The sequence below is a fragment of the Microchirus variegatus genome (assembly GCF_963457635.1).
Source record: "Microchirus variegatus genome assembly, chromosome: 2".
NCBI lineage: Eukaryota > Metazoa > Chordata > Actinopteri > Pleuronectiformes > Soleidae > Microchirus > Microchirus variegatus.
Genome location: NC_139803.1, coordinates 10,077,688 through 10,094,151, shown reverse-complemented (window position 1 = coordinate 10,094,151; position 16,464 = coordinate 10,077,688). Strand labels below are relative to the sequence as shown.

The window sequence follows — 16,464 nt, the reverse complement described above, 5'->3', positions numbered from 1 at the left end:
ATGCCGAGGTCTTTCCTTGTTAAGAAGAAGCGTGGGCCCTGTGGAGCGTGGCAGTGGAAGGAACCGGAGCAGCACGAGTGGAAAGAAGATGACACAGTTGGTAAGAACTTGATGATGTGACATCCACAAACCTCCTAATATTGTCTCATAAACACTTGTTTTATGTCTTTGCAGAGTGTGACAGTGTGAAGGAGCAGATGTGCAGCAGTCCTGACACGAAGCATCCTGTCACTGTGTGTCAGTCAGCAGCCACGTTAGGACACGGGACAGCAACGACAATGAGAGTGCCGTTACCAGGAGGAGCAGGAGGAGCAGGGGCTGATGCCAGGCTGAACTGGTCCACATTGATGCTCCGGAGCTCCTTCTACCATCACAGTGCACTGGCACCGGTCACCAGAGCCAAGGTAAGCTCTGACACAGACTCTGCTTTACTTTCACTCTGAAAAAATGGCTGAAATCTGTGCAGATCACTGAATGAGAGCAGTCAGGAAATTGTCAGAGGTTTAATGATCTGAACAATGTTTTTCTGAAAAATGGAAATAGACACCAACTGTTGAGGATGAATCTTGACCTGACGTAATTCCCCTATTCTTTTAAACATGCAAATGAGCTCGCAATGACTTTTGTTTCCACCCCCAAAAAACAATCCTTGAATCCTTAAATCTTTCTTTACCTTTGATTGAACAAATTCAACCAGATGTCAGATGTTCAAATTAGACCAGCGATTCTCAAAATGTGAGCCACCGAAAGGTCATGAAAGAGCCGTGAAAGGTCATTAAATATAAATAAATGTGTTTTTAATTTTTCGGTTTTGTTTTAAATTGCTGTAAATGAAATGATTTGTGCTCTTTTTTCATTTATCTGACCTATCTGAACGATATTCAAATGATAGTGTTTAATTATCGTGACATTTCATGTGCATGTATCCAGTGTCAGTCGGTCAACATACGGGCCAAACATTTCAGTATTTGTGGTCAATGTCATTTGGTCATTTAAAGGTGCCATATGTAAGAATGTGGCCAAAAACGGTTACTCCATTCAAATTCAAAATACCGAGGTCTTTTAGGTTTCGTTTATGACGTAACTGGCAACCCGTGGTTGCTCGGCAGCTGAGACTCTACTGACTGCAATGATTGGTAGATGGCAGTAGGTGACGCCACATGCCAAAACCTGATTTTAAAACATAAACATGATTTGCAGTCTGCAAAATATTTATTTTAATGCAAATATTCTGGCTGTACTGTTGTTGTTGGTGAGTTCGGTTTGTTATATGAACATTATTCTTGAGTCTCTGTGACATATTAGGAGGATTTTATGACCAGTTGCTTTAGATTTATTACATAATGCACCTTTAAAGGAAACTGATTTTGTTGTATCTCAAAACAGTAATGTCCATGGGAACTATTGATCGTAGACTTGAGTGTTGATGGTCAGATTGGGCCTCAGAGGATTTTCAGATTTGGTTTTCTAATTGTTGAAACATTTTTGTTGTATTTATGAAGCCATTTTCTGACTAAATTTCTCCTTTCCCCTGCAGCCACGTCCTCGTAGCTCCCCAGGCTCGGGCGACTTTGTGTGCTCAGTGTGCCACAAGATATTCCCTCTGCAGCGCATGTTGACGCGCCACCTCAAGTGCCACAGCCTGATGAAGAGGCACCCGTGTCGATACTGTGGCAAAGGATTCAACGACACCTTTGACCTCAAACGGCACATGCGAACACACACAGGTCAGATCAGATGAGCTTCAAACGTTTGGGCCTCCAAGATTTTTGCCTCCACACTACTCAGACTCTGAAAATAAAGCCTTTTGCCTCCACCTGCTTACAGGTATCCGTCCCTACAAGTGTGAGCTGTGTGAGAAAGCCTTCACCCAGCGTTGCTCTCTGGAGTCGCACAAGAGGAAGATCCACGGCGTTCACCAACAGTACGCCTACCGCCAGAGACGCTCCAAGATCTTTGTGTGCGAAGACTGTGGTTTCACCTCTGGACGCCCTGATGAATATTTCCTCCATGTGAGACAATGTCACCCCGGCAGCCCTGCCCTCCGAAGGTACTACCGTCGACAGGCCCACGACAGCAGCAGCAGCAGCGGCGGCGGTGGCTTTGCATCAGCGGACTGTAAACTCAATCCTTATTTGCTGTATTCAAATCCTGCTTACTTTATGTAAATTCTTTCCCATAGGATTTCTTATAACTTACAGCTGAGTCACAAGCAATTCATCACCAAAGTCATCAGTTTCCAACAGGCCAGTGATGTGTATGACCTTTGCCCTTTGTTTCAGTCTTAGATTTGTTATATGTAAAGCCACTTTATTAACGTGTTAAATTCTTGTTACAACTCGTGTTTATTTTCAGAATAAAAATGAAAAACTAAAAAATATTCTGAATGTTTTCTTGAAGTCTTTTAATTCTGGAAAAAAAGCAAACAGTCCGTAAACCTGCTGTTGACAAGAGGAAAATGTCTAGGTTAGCACAGATAGCACCTTTTTTCTCTTCAAATATTCAAACTCTATAAATATTATTCCAATACATGAACTTGGTTTCAACCAAAAGGAGGATAATGCATCCGTCGTTTTTTGAAAATGCCAATAAAATCATCATAATTCTTGATATATGATGATTTATCATTTCAGACACTTTCCATGTCATTAATACGACACGAGTGGGTCTGTTCAAGTGGACAAATGTGGTTAACATGGTTAGTAAAACCTCCGATTTTGCCTATAATCATAACTGAGTGGAGAGTATTTTGAATGATTTGGACTATTCCGTAGATTTGAAATAAAACACAATAAAAAAAACATCAAACAAATTTAAAAAACATTTATTTCTTTTACTTTCATAAGTCATATTCAGTTACACCATGTCAACCACGCTTTTCTCCTCCATCTGTGCTTGTGTGTATTAAATGTGCAAGTTAACTTCATGCTTAAACACCCGTGTGTCGAAGCACTTTTTAAAGGTACATTTCTGCGTATTTTCCCTTAAATATAAGCATAAGCTTACAGCCAAAAACCAAAAATGTATAGAAATCATACATTTTCCTGAATCTGTGCTCCCACTGTGGGTGAGGAGGCCCCTGGGAGAAAAAAAAAACTATCCACTGTGCTGTGGTTGATATGTTTTCATTTATTTAATTTAATTTATGTAAATAACTGCTGACTGGTGTTCCTCTCTAGTTCATATCTCGAGTTTACATTCCACAGTTACACCTGGAACTGACTTTATTATTTATTAAAGTACAGCCTTAAATGTAAAGGAGTTAAGTCAAACAAATATGAAAAGATCTGCCTGAGTTATCTCTGTGCTTTATGTCAGACATCATATCACTCGAGCTGTCCAACGTCATGCAGCACATCACACATGTAAGAGCAACTCAGAACCTTTGAAATACTGAAACAGGACAAACCAAAGTGCAGATACATGAGACACAAGAAACACAATATGCTATAGGCACCGCTATAAAGTCTATAACTCATTCAAAGCCCCGTCATCTCTTCATTCACCGTTCCAAAACACTGTAAGGTCTCAACCTTACTATATGTAAAGTGCCTGGTAAAGCAAGTGGAAATTGTGATTTGGCACAACACAGATACAACTTTTGATTTGAATAAATCTTACTTTCTGTTTGCTACAAAAATAGAAAAACAAACATCTGTTCCGTGTTTGTGTCTTTTTTTCAGCCTTGCACACTAAGATATCAGTGTCTGGCAACAGATTAGTCTCGTTTTTCCTCAGTGGTCTCTGAACTCAGTACATCTTAGTCATGGTTTTCATTCTGGTGAGCAGGAAAGGTGGGTCAGAGAATGTCCTCATCATGTCTTCCTCCTTAGCTCCCAGCAGGATTGTCTCACAAACTTCCGCGAGTATTATTCGGATGCTTCAAAAGCTTCTGAAAATAAAGTATTTTTCCTTCTTTCTCTTACTTGGGAAGGTGAGAGTGAGTGAATGTCGTCGAGCGTTGGTCAACGGTCCAAGTCGGTGTGTGTGTGTGCACTCAGGAGAGCTCGGTGTAACAATGCCTCTCCCAGACCTCCACCTCCCCCCGCTCTGCACACACCAGCAGGTACGACTCACTCATCGTCTGTGCTAAGTGAACCTGAAGGGCAAACCACAGAGAGTCTTTGAATTAGATTCATGATCAGTCAGCTTTTTTATTCAACCCTTATAACACAGTTATATATCTGTTTATACAGAGGCCATAAGAATGTGCAATATAGAGTGTCTTATATCCTTTTTTTCAACAACTATATAAACACACCTGAGCAAAAAAAATACTCATAATGTTTAAAATCGGACTGGGTTTGTGAAATTTGGAAATACTTCACGTTTTTATGAACAAAAAGCAGAGAAAAGCACTCTAATTTTGTGACTTCTGCACAATTATTGCTCTTTTACCTCACTACTAAAAAAGCCATATCAAAATGAATCATAACTTTGACTCAACAACACATATGAAGACATTTTTTAAAGCTTGAATATGTGACCTATAAACACAAACAACCAGGATGTCCATATAAGGAGTTGTGTGTTATTTCCACACCAATTTACCATTAAAATGGTTAGGTTTGTTGTTGTTTGTAACAGGCATTGCACACAATGACATTCCCAAATAACGATTAGGTCTTGCTATCTAAACCAGGTTAATTGTGGTAATTCCATTGATTTTGCTTTATCTTTTAAATCAGAAATAATCATACTATTACCTATTAGTGACTCTCAGTCAGTCAGATTAGTCTAGAGCTGCTGTGAAGACTAAATCATCCACATATATTCATATATAAGATGATGAGACTTTTGGATTTTGTCTGTACCCTGTGGAACAGGAGCAGGTGACGGTGGAGAGAAATCACCAGTGGGTAATGGCAAGTAGGGGGCGCTGTCCTCCTCCTCCTCCTCTGTAACACATGCGAGAGTCAGAGCAGTGGACAGACAACAAAGGACCGAGTGGACACGTCACATGTCATAGATAGAGATGCTGTCTGTCTGACTTCTGAAAAGCTTCTGCGACAGTCACACAGGTTAAAAAAAAAAAAGTGGAAGTGGATGAAAGAAAGGCTTACATCCCCTGGTGCATCCACACAGTGGGCAGGCACAGCAAGGGATGCTGGGTAGATACTCAGCTCTGTGACTGAAAGGGAGAGAAAGGAACATCAGAGTGCAGCAGTGACGTTGCAGGCACTTAAACCTTGAGATGCCGAAAACAACATCATGTGTGTGTGGTGATGAGGGAGGTGACAGAGGTGAGTGAAGTGAAGCCAAGCATGGGACTGTTGTGTTTTTATCATAACACACAGAAAGGAACAATTCATGCATATTATCCACATGCTGATGTCGTCTTTATTCACACCGCCTTCATCCAGCAGCACGGAGACGTTCACTCCTGTATTTTCTAAAAAGTGCATGACTAACTATTGATTTATGGAGAAGGGCATTCAGGTCGCTGCATACCCAGGCTATTCTTAGCGTGGGTATTTACCACCGTGTCCTGACTGAGGCCTCCAGTGTAAGCAGATGCTGCAGGGCCTGCATGTGCAGCGCTGGTGTTTATTCAGATTGTCTGGAACTCATTCCAACCTCACATTTATGTTGCTCTTAGGAAACTCGGGACTGTAAAAGTAGTGCTTAGGTTTTTACGGGCGTCTTTGTGATTAGATAATGTTACTGAAATAAAAAAACAGCCTCAGGCCTTTGTATCGTACACTGGAATCGGCACACTTGTTTGGCCCTTGTCCTTAATGTTCTGTGGATTTCATTGCTTTTCATCAGATTTGAAAGGATATTTACGAGTTCATCTTATTTTCTTCTTCTTTGGGCTTCTCCCTTTCCCCATTTCGCCCTCTTCCTTGTGTCCTCTTCTGTTACACCACCTGTCCTCCTTCACAACATCCATGAACCTTCTCTGATGTCTTCCTCTTCATCCTTTGTCCAATACAATCACAATCCCTCCTTGACATGTGACCAGACCATCTCAAATGGTGGTCACCCCCAACAAAGATCTCAGCATCTTCAGCTCTTCTACCTCCAGCTCTGTCTCCTGTCTGCACTCTCTTCTTTACCTCTCTTGTGCATTGTCCATTGCTTTTGCCTGGTTGACCCCAAGTATTTAAACTCATCCACTTTCTCTATTTCTACTCCTTGCATCTTCACCGTACCACCAGGTATTCTGCCTGGCTCCTGCTAACCTTCATTCCTCTCCTCTCCGCTGCATACCTCCACCTCTCCAGGCTCTCTCTCTCTTCCACCTGTCCTCTTACACTCACTACAGATTCCAAATTGCATCTGCTAACAACTCGTCTCGAGTCTCCTGCCTGCACCCTCATCCGTCAACCTGTCATCACCACTGCACACAAGACGGGGCTCAGAGTTGATCCCTGGATGTAATCCCACCCTCACCTTGAAGCCACCTGTCACTCCTGCTGCACACTTCACTGCTGTCTCACTGTCCCGCATAAAGAATGCTGCTTCATGGATGTGTAAAAATTCTATGCCATGGTATGCTTGAGTAAAAGGAGTGGAACTTTAATGATGATGAAGATGGTGTGTGGAAGAGGAAGCACAGACACCGATTCCCTTGCCTGTTTCTTTGGAGGCTCTCCAGTCCTGCATCTCGCCCTTCAGTCTCTCCATCGTCTCCTCGAGCTCACAGCGTCTCCTCTCTGCTTCGTCTAACTTACTGGTGAATAAAGTGGTGACAGAGTGATTAACATGAAGCCGACAACATCCTTAAACCTTCACTAAGCAAACGCCATAAAGATAGATGTGCGCCACCCCTCTGTCATGTGACCACACTGTTTGGTTACTATTATGGTTATCGCTTGGTGGTCAGTGCATCATCACAACTCTGGAGGTTTAAATATAGCCCTGATATGGGTACTCAAGGTTGTGATGTCAGATGTTGAAGGTCCTCTTTTTGCCTTCTACAATGTGTTGTTCTCCCATAAGGAAATAAGACCACATTGTTTTACTTTTACAGAATTCTGAAAATGACTTTAACTTTGTTTTGTTTGGGAAACATTAGTCACCCCCCCGTGTAGAGGTCTTGGCAGCATTAAGAGGCTTCATGGGAATTAACATTTATAGGTGTTAGTCATATTCTGAGTATGGATAAATATAGATTCACATGGAAGTTTTAAAACTGGGTGATTCAAGATTTTCTCGATGTGGAATGTCTGTTCCCGATACTTGAAAGGAATGTTCGTGTGGTATTTGTGGCTTGTAACGTCAGAAGATTTGTTGGAGATTTTGCTGAATTGTCATGCTTTTATCTTGCAACACAGCATATATAGAGATTTTGAGTGAAAATGATGGTCTTATTCAGTTGCCTTGTGTTCCTTACCACTCTTTTGCACCTAAACTTTACTCACAAGGAAATGGTTGTAATCAGATTAATTTCAAGTGGAGAAAACACTATTGTATTGACGTGTCTGACACTAATTTGAGTGTTGAAAACCGACCTCTGCAAGTCTTCATCAAGTGCCGATAACTGCTCAGTCTCCTCCTCCTCCTCCTCAGTGGTGGTTTGGGTGGATGCAGCACAGCCTTGTTCCACGGTGACTGGCAGCTCCAGCAACGCGGGCAGGGAGTGTGGCAGAGTATCTGTGAGATGCAACAGCTGGCTCTGAATTTTAAACCACAGGCAGGTAGATTAGAGTCAACATAAAAGTTGAGGTAGAAGGAAGTTTTTCCTTTGTGCCCCACGTCTCACCAGTTTCTCCGCTGCGTACAGATTCTCGCGATCCCTGAGCCTCGTGCGGTCAATCTGCATCATGATGTCATGACTGCGGTCTATGGCGCCCGTCTGACTATAGGAGAGAGTTCTATAATCCTTATGGAAGCAAGTTGGAGGTGAATATGACAGATAATAAGTTATATATTCACCTGGTGGCAGTGTAAGAATATCCAACGAAGGCCAAGTGTATTCCTATTGGTGCTCTGTCCATTACATCAGAGAGGGTTTCCTGCCGAAGAATTGGGTATTAACTTCTTAGAATTGTGTACTTCTTTATCCTCCACATGACATTCAGATACATATGCACCAGTAAGTGTACTCTCTTCACTAACCGCTTCACTTAGACAGTCATCCAGGATGTCAAAGTTGGACGTGTCAGTGGGATTGGACACATCAGGTCGGTAGGGGGCAGAGAGCTTGTGCAGGGAACCCCAGTCCAGTCCACAGAAGAACGGGTGACTCCTGAAGTCACTGAAGTCGTTCCTCCCCAGACGGATTTCCCTCTCACAGATGAGCCCGGTGATGAAGGAACGAGCCTTGTCTGAGATCTCGGGGCCAGAAGGAGGGAACTGAAAATACTCCTGTGAGGAAAAAGGACAGGATTGCTCTTTGGATACACTGTTATATCTGAGTGTTCATGGATGTATGTATAAGTTTATGTACCTGAAAGTGGATGATCTTAGCATACGTTAGAGAGATGGACTCTGCATAGAAAGGCGTGGTCCCCAGCAGCATTTCATAGGCACAGATACCCAAAGCCCACCAGTCACATTCAGGGCCATAACCTCCACCTCCATCAAGTGCTCTTAAAATCTCTGGAGACAAGTAGTCTGGGGTCCCAACTGCTAGAGATGAGTGGACCTGCAAAATAGGTCAGGATTATTATTTTGTCACTATAGCTGGTCCGGATCCATGATTTGCTGTGTTTCATGAACACCAAAACTGACCATGCCATCATCCAGGAGCCTGAGACAAGAACCAAAGTCGCCCAGTCTGATGTGACCGTCAGCTGTCAGCAGGATGTTGTCAGGTTTGATGTCTCTGTGTAACGAATAGTTAGTGCAGACTCCTCTAAGAACTGTACATGCATCTGAAACTAATTCAATCAGTAATTGAAAGTGGTATCAGAGAATAGGAGAATAATCTACCTGTGGACATAACCCAGTTTGTGGACAGAGTCAATAGCCATGACCATCTCAGCCAGGTAGAACTGAGCCATTTCCTCGGGAATTCTGTCTCCAAACTTACTGAGCAGAGTCAGCAGGTCGCCGCCAACATAGTAATCCATCACCAGGTACTTAAAAAACACATTATATACACAATAAATTAGCAGGATATGGATATTCATTGCATTGTGTGACACAGTTTGTTCATATACCAGAAAGTTGTCGTCCTGAAATGAATAGTGCAGTTCTGTGATCCAGCGTCTGTCACCCTTCAGTAGAACCTCCCTCTCTTCCTGGTAACACGCCGTCTGCACGAGACAGAAACAACCGGGTCAGAGCCACAACGAGGACGTCGTCCAGGTTAAATCACAGTAACAAAGTAACCCCCCCCTGTTATACTTTCCTTCCTTTCCTCCTTCATCTCAATCCAGCATATATTCTTTATCCTGTGAGTGTGAGTGCAGATTTGTTTGTGTGTACCTCTCCTCGCCTCAGCATGTCCCACTTATTCATAATCTTCAGAGCGTACACCTCTTGTGTGCGTCGCATCCTGGCCACGGCGACCTGCAACACAAGCACGCGAACTCGAGATAATTCTCTAATTCTCTAGTCAGATCATGCCAATTGCAAATATTTCCAGATGTTGAATCCTTGCTGCAGGTGTGCTCACCTCACTGAATGTGCCTCGGCCAATCACCTTCAGTATGTGAAAGTCTTCTCTTTTGATGCGAGTCCTCTTCACCTGCCTCACCAGGGGCTCAGCTATGATGGAGGACAGAGATTAAAGACGCCATATGTAAGAATGTGGCCAAAAACGGTTACTACATTCAAATTCAAAATACCGAGGTCTTTAAGGTTTTTCGTTTTCTGACAACGAAAAATCTGTGGTTGCTCGGCAGCTGAGACTCTACTGACTGCAAAGATTGGTAGATGGCGGTAGGTGGCGCCACATGCCAAAACATGATTTCAAAACATAAACATGATTTGCAGTCTGCAAAATATTTTTTTTAATGCAAATATTTTGTCTGTACTGTTGTTGTTGGTGAGTTCAGTTTGTTATATGAACATTATTCCTGAGTCTCTGTGACATATTAGGAGGATTTTATGACCAGTTGTTTTAGATTTATTACATAATGCACCTTTAAATTATGAGATGAAGTGGTTTGTGTGAAGATTATTCCTGTTATTCCAGTTATTTGTACCCGTAAGTAGACATATATTATACTTAGGTTATAAAACTAAGTAGAAATAGAAAGATAAGTGCACCAGGCTCCACTAACTAAAATGTGTAATTAATGACAGAAACCACCAATATTGAAATAAATAAAGATGGAAAAGAATTGAAACTATAAAAACTAAACAAAATAAGACTTTAAAAAAAATGTTTTTTGCCATAAAGGGAGTCTCTGAATTGGAGTCACTCCGTGTGGCTAAAAATAGCAGCGGTCATTTATGAATTGAGGCAAAGTTTTCCAGTCCGCTATTTTTATTTTCATTCTCATTCCTCTATACCTAAGACACGGAGAGGAATGCAGGCGAGACAGAAAGAGTGTAAACGTTGGGAACACACACTTAGCCCCCGGTGCACACGGACATTCCCTCCACACTGTTACAGCTTCCTAGAACAACAGGAGCCAAATGAGAAGACTCTATCCCAGGTTCAGTAGAGCGGCACAAAATAAAAATCTTGTCATAAATGATGCCCAAACCTTACTGCAACCCTGTTATTTGAACACACACGTGTCCAGCACCTTGATAACTTTCACACTTGGCACAGTTTCTCTCTCTGCAGAGGACATGGACATTGCTTTCCATCCTGTTCTCTGTGCTTCCTGCACATGTATCCTCCCAAAAGTAACTCTGTAACTATTAAAAACAGCGCTTGCATGTGAATCTGTGTGTGTAAAGAATGTGTTTGGCCTTGACTTCTGTCATGATTTTCGATACTCACTGAGTCACACATAGATTTAAGAAGTTGCAGCCAGTTTTCCAATTGTGATATATATGAAATAATAACTACCATTTCCCAATTACCTTGAGGAACTGAGATTATAATGTGTTTGCAGAGGAAGTGTGTGTGTGTCTATTAAAATTGATTATTTTAACAGTGTGTATCAATGAAAAGCAGAATGTACAACACAACAAAAGTAGATCCTATATAAAAGTACAGGGGACATGAAAGCTTTGTGTTTCCACTGAAGCCTGTGTCTGCGTGTGTTTATTCAATTCCACCACCGTCGAGTGCTCTGCCAGCTTCCTGTCAACATGAACGGAAATCACTCCCCTCCACGAGGAAAATAGGTGGAGACCAAGGTTTTCAGAGAACAACAAAAATGTAAAATCGCTGATATTTAAATTTCCATTGTGCAAACTGTAAATATCTTATAAATAACGTATTTAATGCTTTATTGCTAAAAGATGAGTACCTTATGTCACTTTTTTTGACTGATTATTACTATTATTAAAGTGCATTAACTCTCATGTGCACACACTCCACTCGTCAACTCTGTTGGAACTTTGCTGCTTTTGAAATATTTTTGAAGAAAACAGTGATGGAGACATGGGCAAGTGCCTGTAAATGTTGACTCTGGCTTTTCACCCATCAAGACATCAAGTCTGAAAGCCTTGTAAGGAGTCACCAGAGTCCATTGAGAACAGAGCTGCACGATGGAGCATTTGGTGAGAAGGATTTTGTATGTAGGGCACTGCAGTGAGGTGGTCCTTCATGAATTAGCGAGGGCAAAGATGAGACATATGACTGGCCAAAAAGAAGGAAAGAACCAGTATCAGCAGTTTTGGTGGTCATGTGACAAGTAGGTTTGTGGATATTGCTTTGTTAAAAAGGAGGAGCAATGTGCTTCATCACAGAACCCTCTGACACTGGATCCTCTCATCCCAGGTCACGTGATGATGTGGTTAAAATTGGAATGATAGAGGTCATCAAACGCACCCGCACGCCCACATATCTATTCAGCTACATGACAATATAATACGGCCACATGCTCGATATACTAAATGTAAGCACTGACCGTGTGTGTGTGTGTGTGTGTGTGTGTATTATTATCCACATGTGTCCACCGTCTGTCTGTGTGTCTCTGGGTGGGGGGATTTGAGTGATGTGACACCAGTTGACCAATGTCACGGTGACTCATCAGTGATTTTCTTTTCAAGACTTTCATGACCTTGTAATGGTCTCCTGTTGATCTGGAGTGCTGCACCTCCTCACAGAGGCAGGTGTGTGTGTGTGTGTGTGTGTGTGTGTGTGTGTGTGTGTGTGTGTGTGTGTGTGTGTGTGTGTGTGTGTGTGTGTGTGTGTGTGTGTGTGTGATTGTTGACCATGACGACTGTGTCTTTTGGTCAGTCTTTACAAAATAATCTTGTTTGGGTTTAGATTCATTTAAATGCACATTAAACTTAGAGTCCATCTTCATTTGGAACATTTTAATCCATTCTTTATTTTTGTGAATTGTCTCACGTGCATTCGATTAATCTTAAACTAAAACTGAGACTGAAGTTGCTATGGCTGCTATGTGTTTGCAACGGTGGAGGTAATGAATGACTAAATGCATGTTGTTGAATGAAGCTGTATCAAGTGTTGTGTGGGTTACACATGGTGTTAATGTGACTTATCGTGGAGTGATTTATGGCACATTCTCGACCACAGAGCAACATGGACTTTAATTCTGATCAGTATCATTTTTTGTTGATGGATAAGATGATTATTAACATATCACTGGCTTCACGAGGATGTCGTAAAATAATAAAAACACAAATACACAGTAAAAGGAAAGCACTCACCCCACTGCAGGAAACCAGAGACATATTTTTCCCTTGCAAAGGGTGAGGAGCAGAACTCCTGGTAGACCCCCACCAGCAGGTCCAGCAGGGTCTGGAGGCCGACGGGTCCTGTCGACTGGTGACCCTGAGCCGGGTCAGGCGTGGTTGACATGACGCCCGGTGTGGGTGTCGGTTTAGAACTGCAGTGAAACCGTGGCGTTCATCTGTTGCTGAATTTACAGTGACACAAGCTGGCTCCTCTTGGTTTCCTCTTGAGTGTCACAGTTTACAGTAACAGCCCACCCTCACACTCACATACAGTCACTGTTTGGGATCATCACCTGACCCCACCCACCGTCCCTGACCTGTTTACTGCACAGGAGCGTGTGTTTTCTGTGCAAACATCCCCTTTTTCCTGACAGATCGTGTTTCCTTTGCCTAAAATGTCACCTTTTTTTTGTCTTTATAAGTCACTTCTGTCCTCTGTCTGTGTCTCTGCTCTTGCTCTTGTCTGCCTGTGACTCTCCATGGCTGTGAAGCATCTGTCAAGCCTGCACTTTCTCCAACTCTGGCTCAAGACCTTTTTTGGCAATTAACTCTCTCCCCCTCTCTCTTTGTCTCAGCGTCTCTATTCAAAGTACAACAACAACACTTTCTATTAAAAACAATGAGACCTAAGTGAGAAGTGTGAACATGCACTAAATCAATTTCCTCTTTTCCTTTTCATTTAGCCAATAATCATTTTTTATGAGCCGCCCTTGTACTTGCCCGTCTTCCCCTTTTTTTCTTCCCACGGTGACAAAGCAAACAGGAACCACTGACCTGAATCACACTGTCATATTTTCAAAGTTCTCGTCTCCCTTCTCACCCCTCTGTCACGCCATGCTTCCCTCTGCTCCCCTCCATGTCACTGATGCAGCAGAGATTGTTTCTTCTTCTTTGGAAACTGCCTCACACTCTTCTTCTTCTTCTTGCACTCCATTCTTTTTTAGTCCATCCTTTATCTGTGGCTCTTTGTGTCCGCGCTCCCCCTTTTATCCCTCCCTGTTGACTTTTGGAGTGCACTGCCTCTTCCTCTCCTCTCGCTTTATAAATACACCACAGCTGCCACACAGCACCGCCTTAAATGTGTAATCTCCCCACTTTATAACTGTTTATAACTGCATTGTCTCGATCAAAGTCACTGTGTGAGGGCGACTGATATTTATTCCAGTAAGAGTGCAAATGATTTTTAAGAATTTTGGACTTACCAGTCACATGTGAGTCATTGGTTATATTGATATCATGAAAAAAAACTGTATATTTATGAAATTGTGAATCATTAGTGTCCCGAAAAAAGGGCATTTTTCCAGAATAACTTTCAATATGTGGCAGTTATTTATGTCAAAATGGTGTATTAACAATTTAAAATGAAGAAAAACTAGTTGTATTTAATAAAAAAAACAAAAACATTGTAGTTGTAAATGAACACCAGATTTGGCGTGTTAAATTTGAAATGTGAACAGTATAACACATATTTAAAATAACATCTGTTTGAGTCTTTGTCTCAAAGTCCAAAAACAGGCCCAAAAAATGGAAACTATGTACAGGCATTTTTCCAACTCTCCCTCCTTTCTTGTTTTCATTTGCACATATTTAATAGTCTTTATTTCCTTATTTTAGTTCTACTTTTCGACACTGTTGTGATTGTGTGTTGCTGTTGTTACGATTCCACCTGCACCTTCTCCTCAATTTTATTATTAGTGTTGTTTTTGTGGCTGCTGCTCTTTCCCCTCTCCTCTGACTCTGCAGGGGGCGTGGCTGACCCAGTTCCCAGACACCGGTGATCGTTTGCACCTGCGCGGCTCCTCCTCACCTGCACCAGATGTGTAATCAGCGGGGCTTAAAGGCGGAGCCATTTCTCCTCACCGGTGTCAGATCGTTTTCGAACATACATGGGTAAAGTCATGCTACCAGCTCTCTCGCTGTACTTACCTCACAAGAATACTTACCCGTTCGTCTCCGCTCCAGGTCGTCACGTCTCCTGCTGGTCTTCAACTCCCTGGCTGTTCCGGTCTCCCTATTCTCCTGGGATCTCCTGTGCCACGTTCGTGAGTTATCTCCACTCTGGATTTCCGCCGACCTGCCGAGTCACCCCCGCAGTAGCTGCAAGGACAATTTTCCTCCTTTCTCTCCACCTATCCCCTATCGCTTCCCACTTTTGGGAAGTCGTTTTTTGTTATACATTTTTTCGTAAATAAATTTATATTGTTTTGAAATAGCCACCTCCGTCTCCGTCTGCTTTCGGGTCCACGCCACTAATCATTACATAACGATCTGACCAACATGGACCCGGCGGACTTTGACGCGTGTAAGCAGGCTATTTCCGCCCAGGGCGTACTCATCGGGCGCCATAGTCAGATGCTTTCGAAGGTATCCCTTTCACTCCGCGAACTCATGGCTAATGCTGCTAGGTCGGCTAACCCTCCCGTAGCCTCCGCCACTTCCGTGTCCGCTAGCGCGGAGCAGGTAGTTGCGGCTAGTAGCGCTAGCTTAGCCACTTCCACTAGTTCGCCGCGGGAACCTTTTGTTCCCATCCCCGAACGATTCTCCGGGGAGATTGGTAAAAGCACAAGCTTCCTTTTTCAATGTTCGCTAGTTTTTAGCTTACAACCACGCACCTACCCCGATGACAACGCCAGAATTGCCTTCGTGGTAAATTTATTGTCGGGGCGAGCCGCTCAGTGGGCAACGGCCACGCTATCCAACGCAGCCCCCGCTTCAGTTAGTTACTCGTCGTTCACCAGCCAGTTGTGCAAAGTTTTCGATCACTCTCTTCAGGAGTCCGATATTTCCTCCAAACTAATCAACACCAAACAGGCTAATTCATCGGTGGCTGATTTTTCTATTCAGTTCCGCATTCACGCTGCGGAGAGTTCGTGGAACGACGCGGCGCTGCGCGCTATGTTCGTTAGAAATCTGAATAGAGAAATACGCGATGAACTAGCAACACGGAACGACGCCCACGATTTAGATTCACTCATTGCCTTGTGTATCATGCTCGATAATCGCATCCGGGAGAGGGATCGAGAGAGAACGGCGAATAGCCGGCGTGTCACTAGCCACTCACGTCCCCTCAATCCGGCTCCCATTTCTCTGCCTCCTTTTCCTACCTTTCCTGGTTCACCTGAACCGATGCAGCTGGGGCGTACTCGACTCACCTCCGCGGAGCGGATGGTGAGGGTGAGAAGCGGGACCTGTCTCTACTGCGGCGAACTGGGCCATCAACGGGCAAACTGTCCAGTACGTCCTAAAAGACTAAGCCCTCCAACACACGCAGGAGTGTTGGCAGGCGGTGCCGTTTCCCGTGCCACAAGGAGACGTGTGATCCTCCCAGGTCAACTCCGGTGGGATCAGAAGTCGATCACGCTCCCCTGTCTGGTCGATTCTGGCGCAGACGACTGTTTCCTGGACTTGGACACTGCCCTCCAGGCCGGGATCCCCACGATCCCGCTCGAGACTCCGAAGGAGATCCACGACCTCGACGGCAAGATCCTGGCCACAGTCACTCATCGCACCAGACCCATCGCCCTGGTCCTGTCCGGCAACCACCACGAGCTGCTTCAATTGTTCCTGATTCCTTCGTCTTCCTCCCCGATCGTGCTGGGCCTGCCCTGGTTGGCGCTTCACAATCCCCGGTTCGACTGGTCGTCTGGGCAACTCTCCAGCTGGAGCGTTCCATGTCACTCCCGCTGCCTCCGCTCAGCACTGCCCGCTCCTTCGACCTCTCCGGTTCCGGTTCCCAAGCCA

General features: G+C 43.7%; 2 protein-coding genes across 2 annotated transcripts; one reads left to right on the top strand and one right to left on the bottom strand.

The window, feature by feature from the left end:
* On the top strand, nt 1-2,168 carry LOC310944714 (transcription factor Ovo-like 2; the record flags this gene model as incomplete). The annotated part of the gene is made up of 4 exons (XM_083910522.1): nt 1-100; nt 175-404; nt 1,544-1,727; nt 1,828-2,168. 4 exons carry the CDS (start codon nt 1-3, stop codon nt 2,166-2,168), a joined length of 855 nt encoding a protein of 284 aa, XP_083766648.1.
* Nucleotides 2,169-2,706: 538 nt separating this feature from the next.
* dmpk (DM1 protein kinase) lies at nt 2,707-13,656 on the bottom strand. Its single transcript, XM_083910110.1, has 15 exons — nt 12,697-13,656; nt 9,569-9,660; nt 9,379-9,462; nt 9,111-9,206; nt 8,881-9,029; nt 8,680-8,773; nt 8,396-8,593; nt 8,065-8,313; nt 7,882-7,961; nt 7,709-7,805; nt 7,458-7,621; nt 6,579-6,676; nt 5,064-5,131; nt 4,815-4,898; nt 2,707-4,099 (listed from the first exon to the last, which is right to left on the bottom strand). The coding sequence occupies exons 1-15, from the start codon at nt 12,845-12,847 to the stop codon at nt 3,998-4,000; spliced, it is 1,806 nt and encodes a 601-aa protein (XP_083766236.1). The 5' UTR covers nt 12,848-13,656; the 3' UTR covers nt 2,707-3,997.
* Between the last annotated feature and the right edge of the window lie 2,808 nt (nt 13,657-16,464).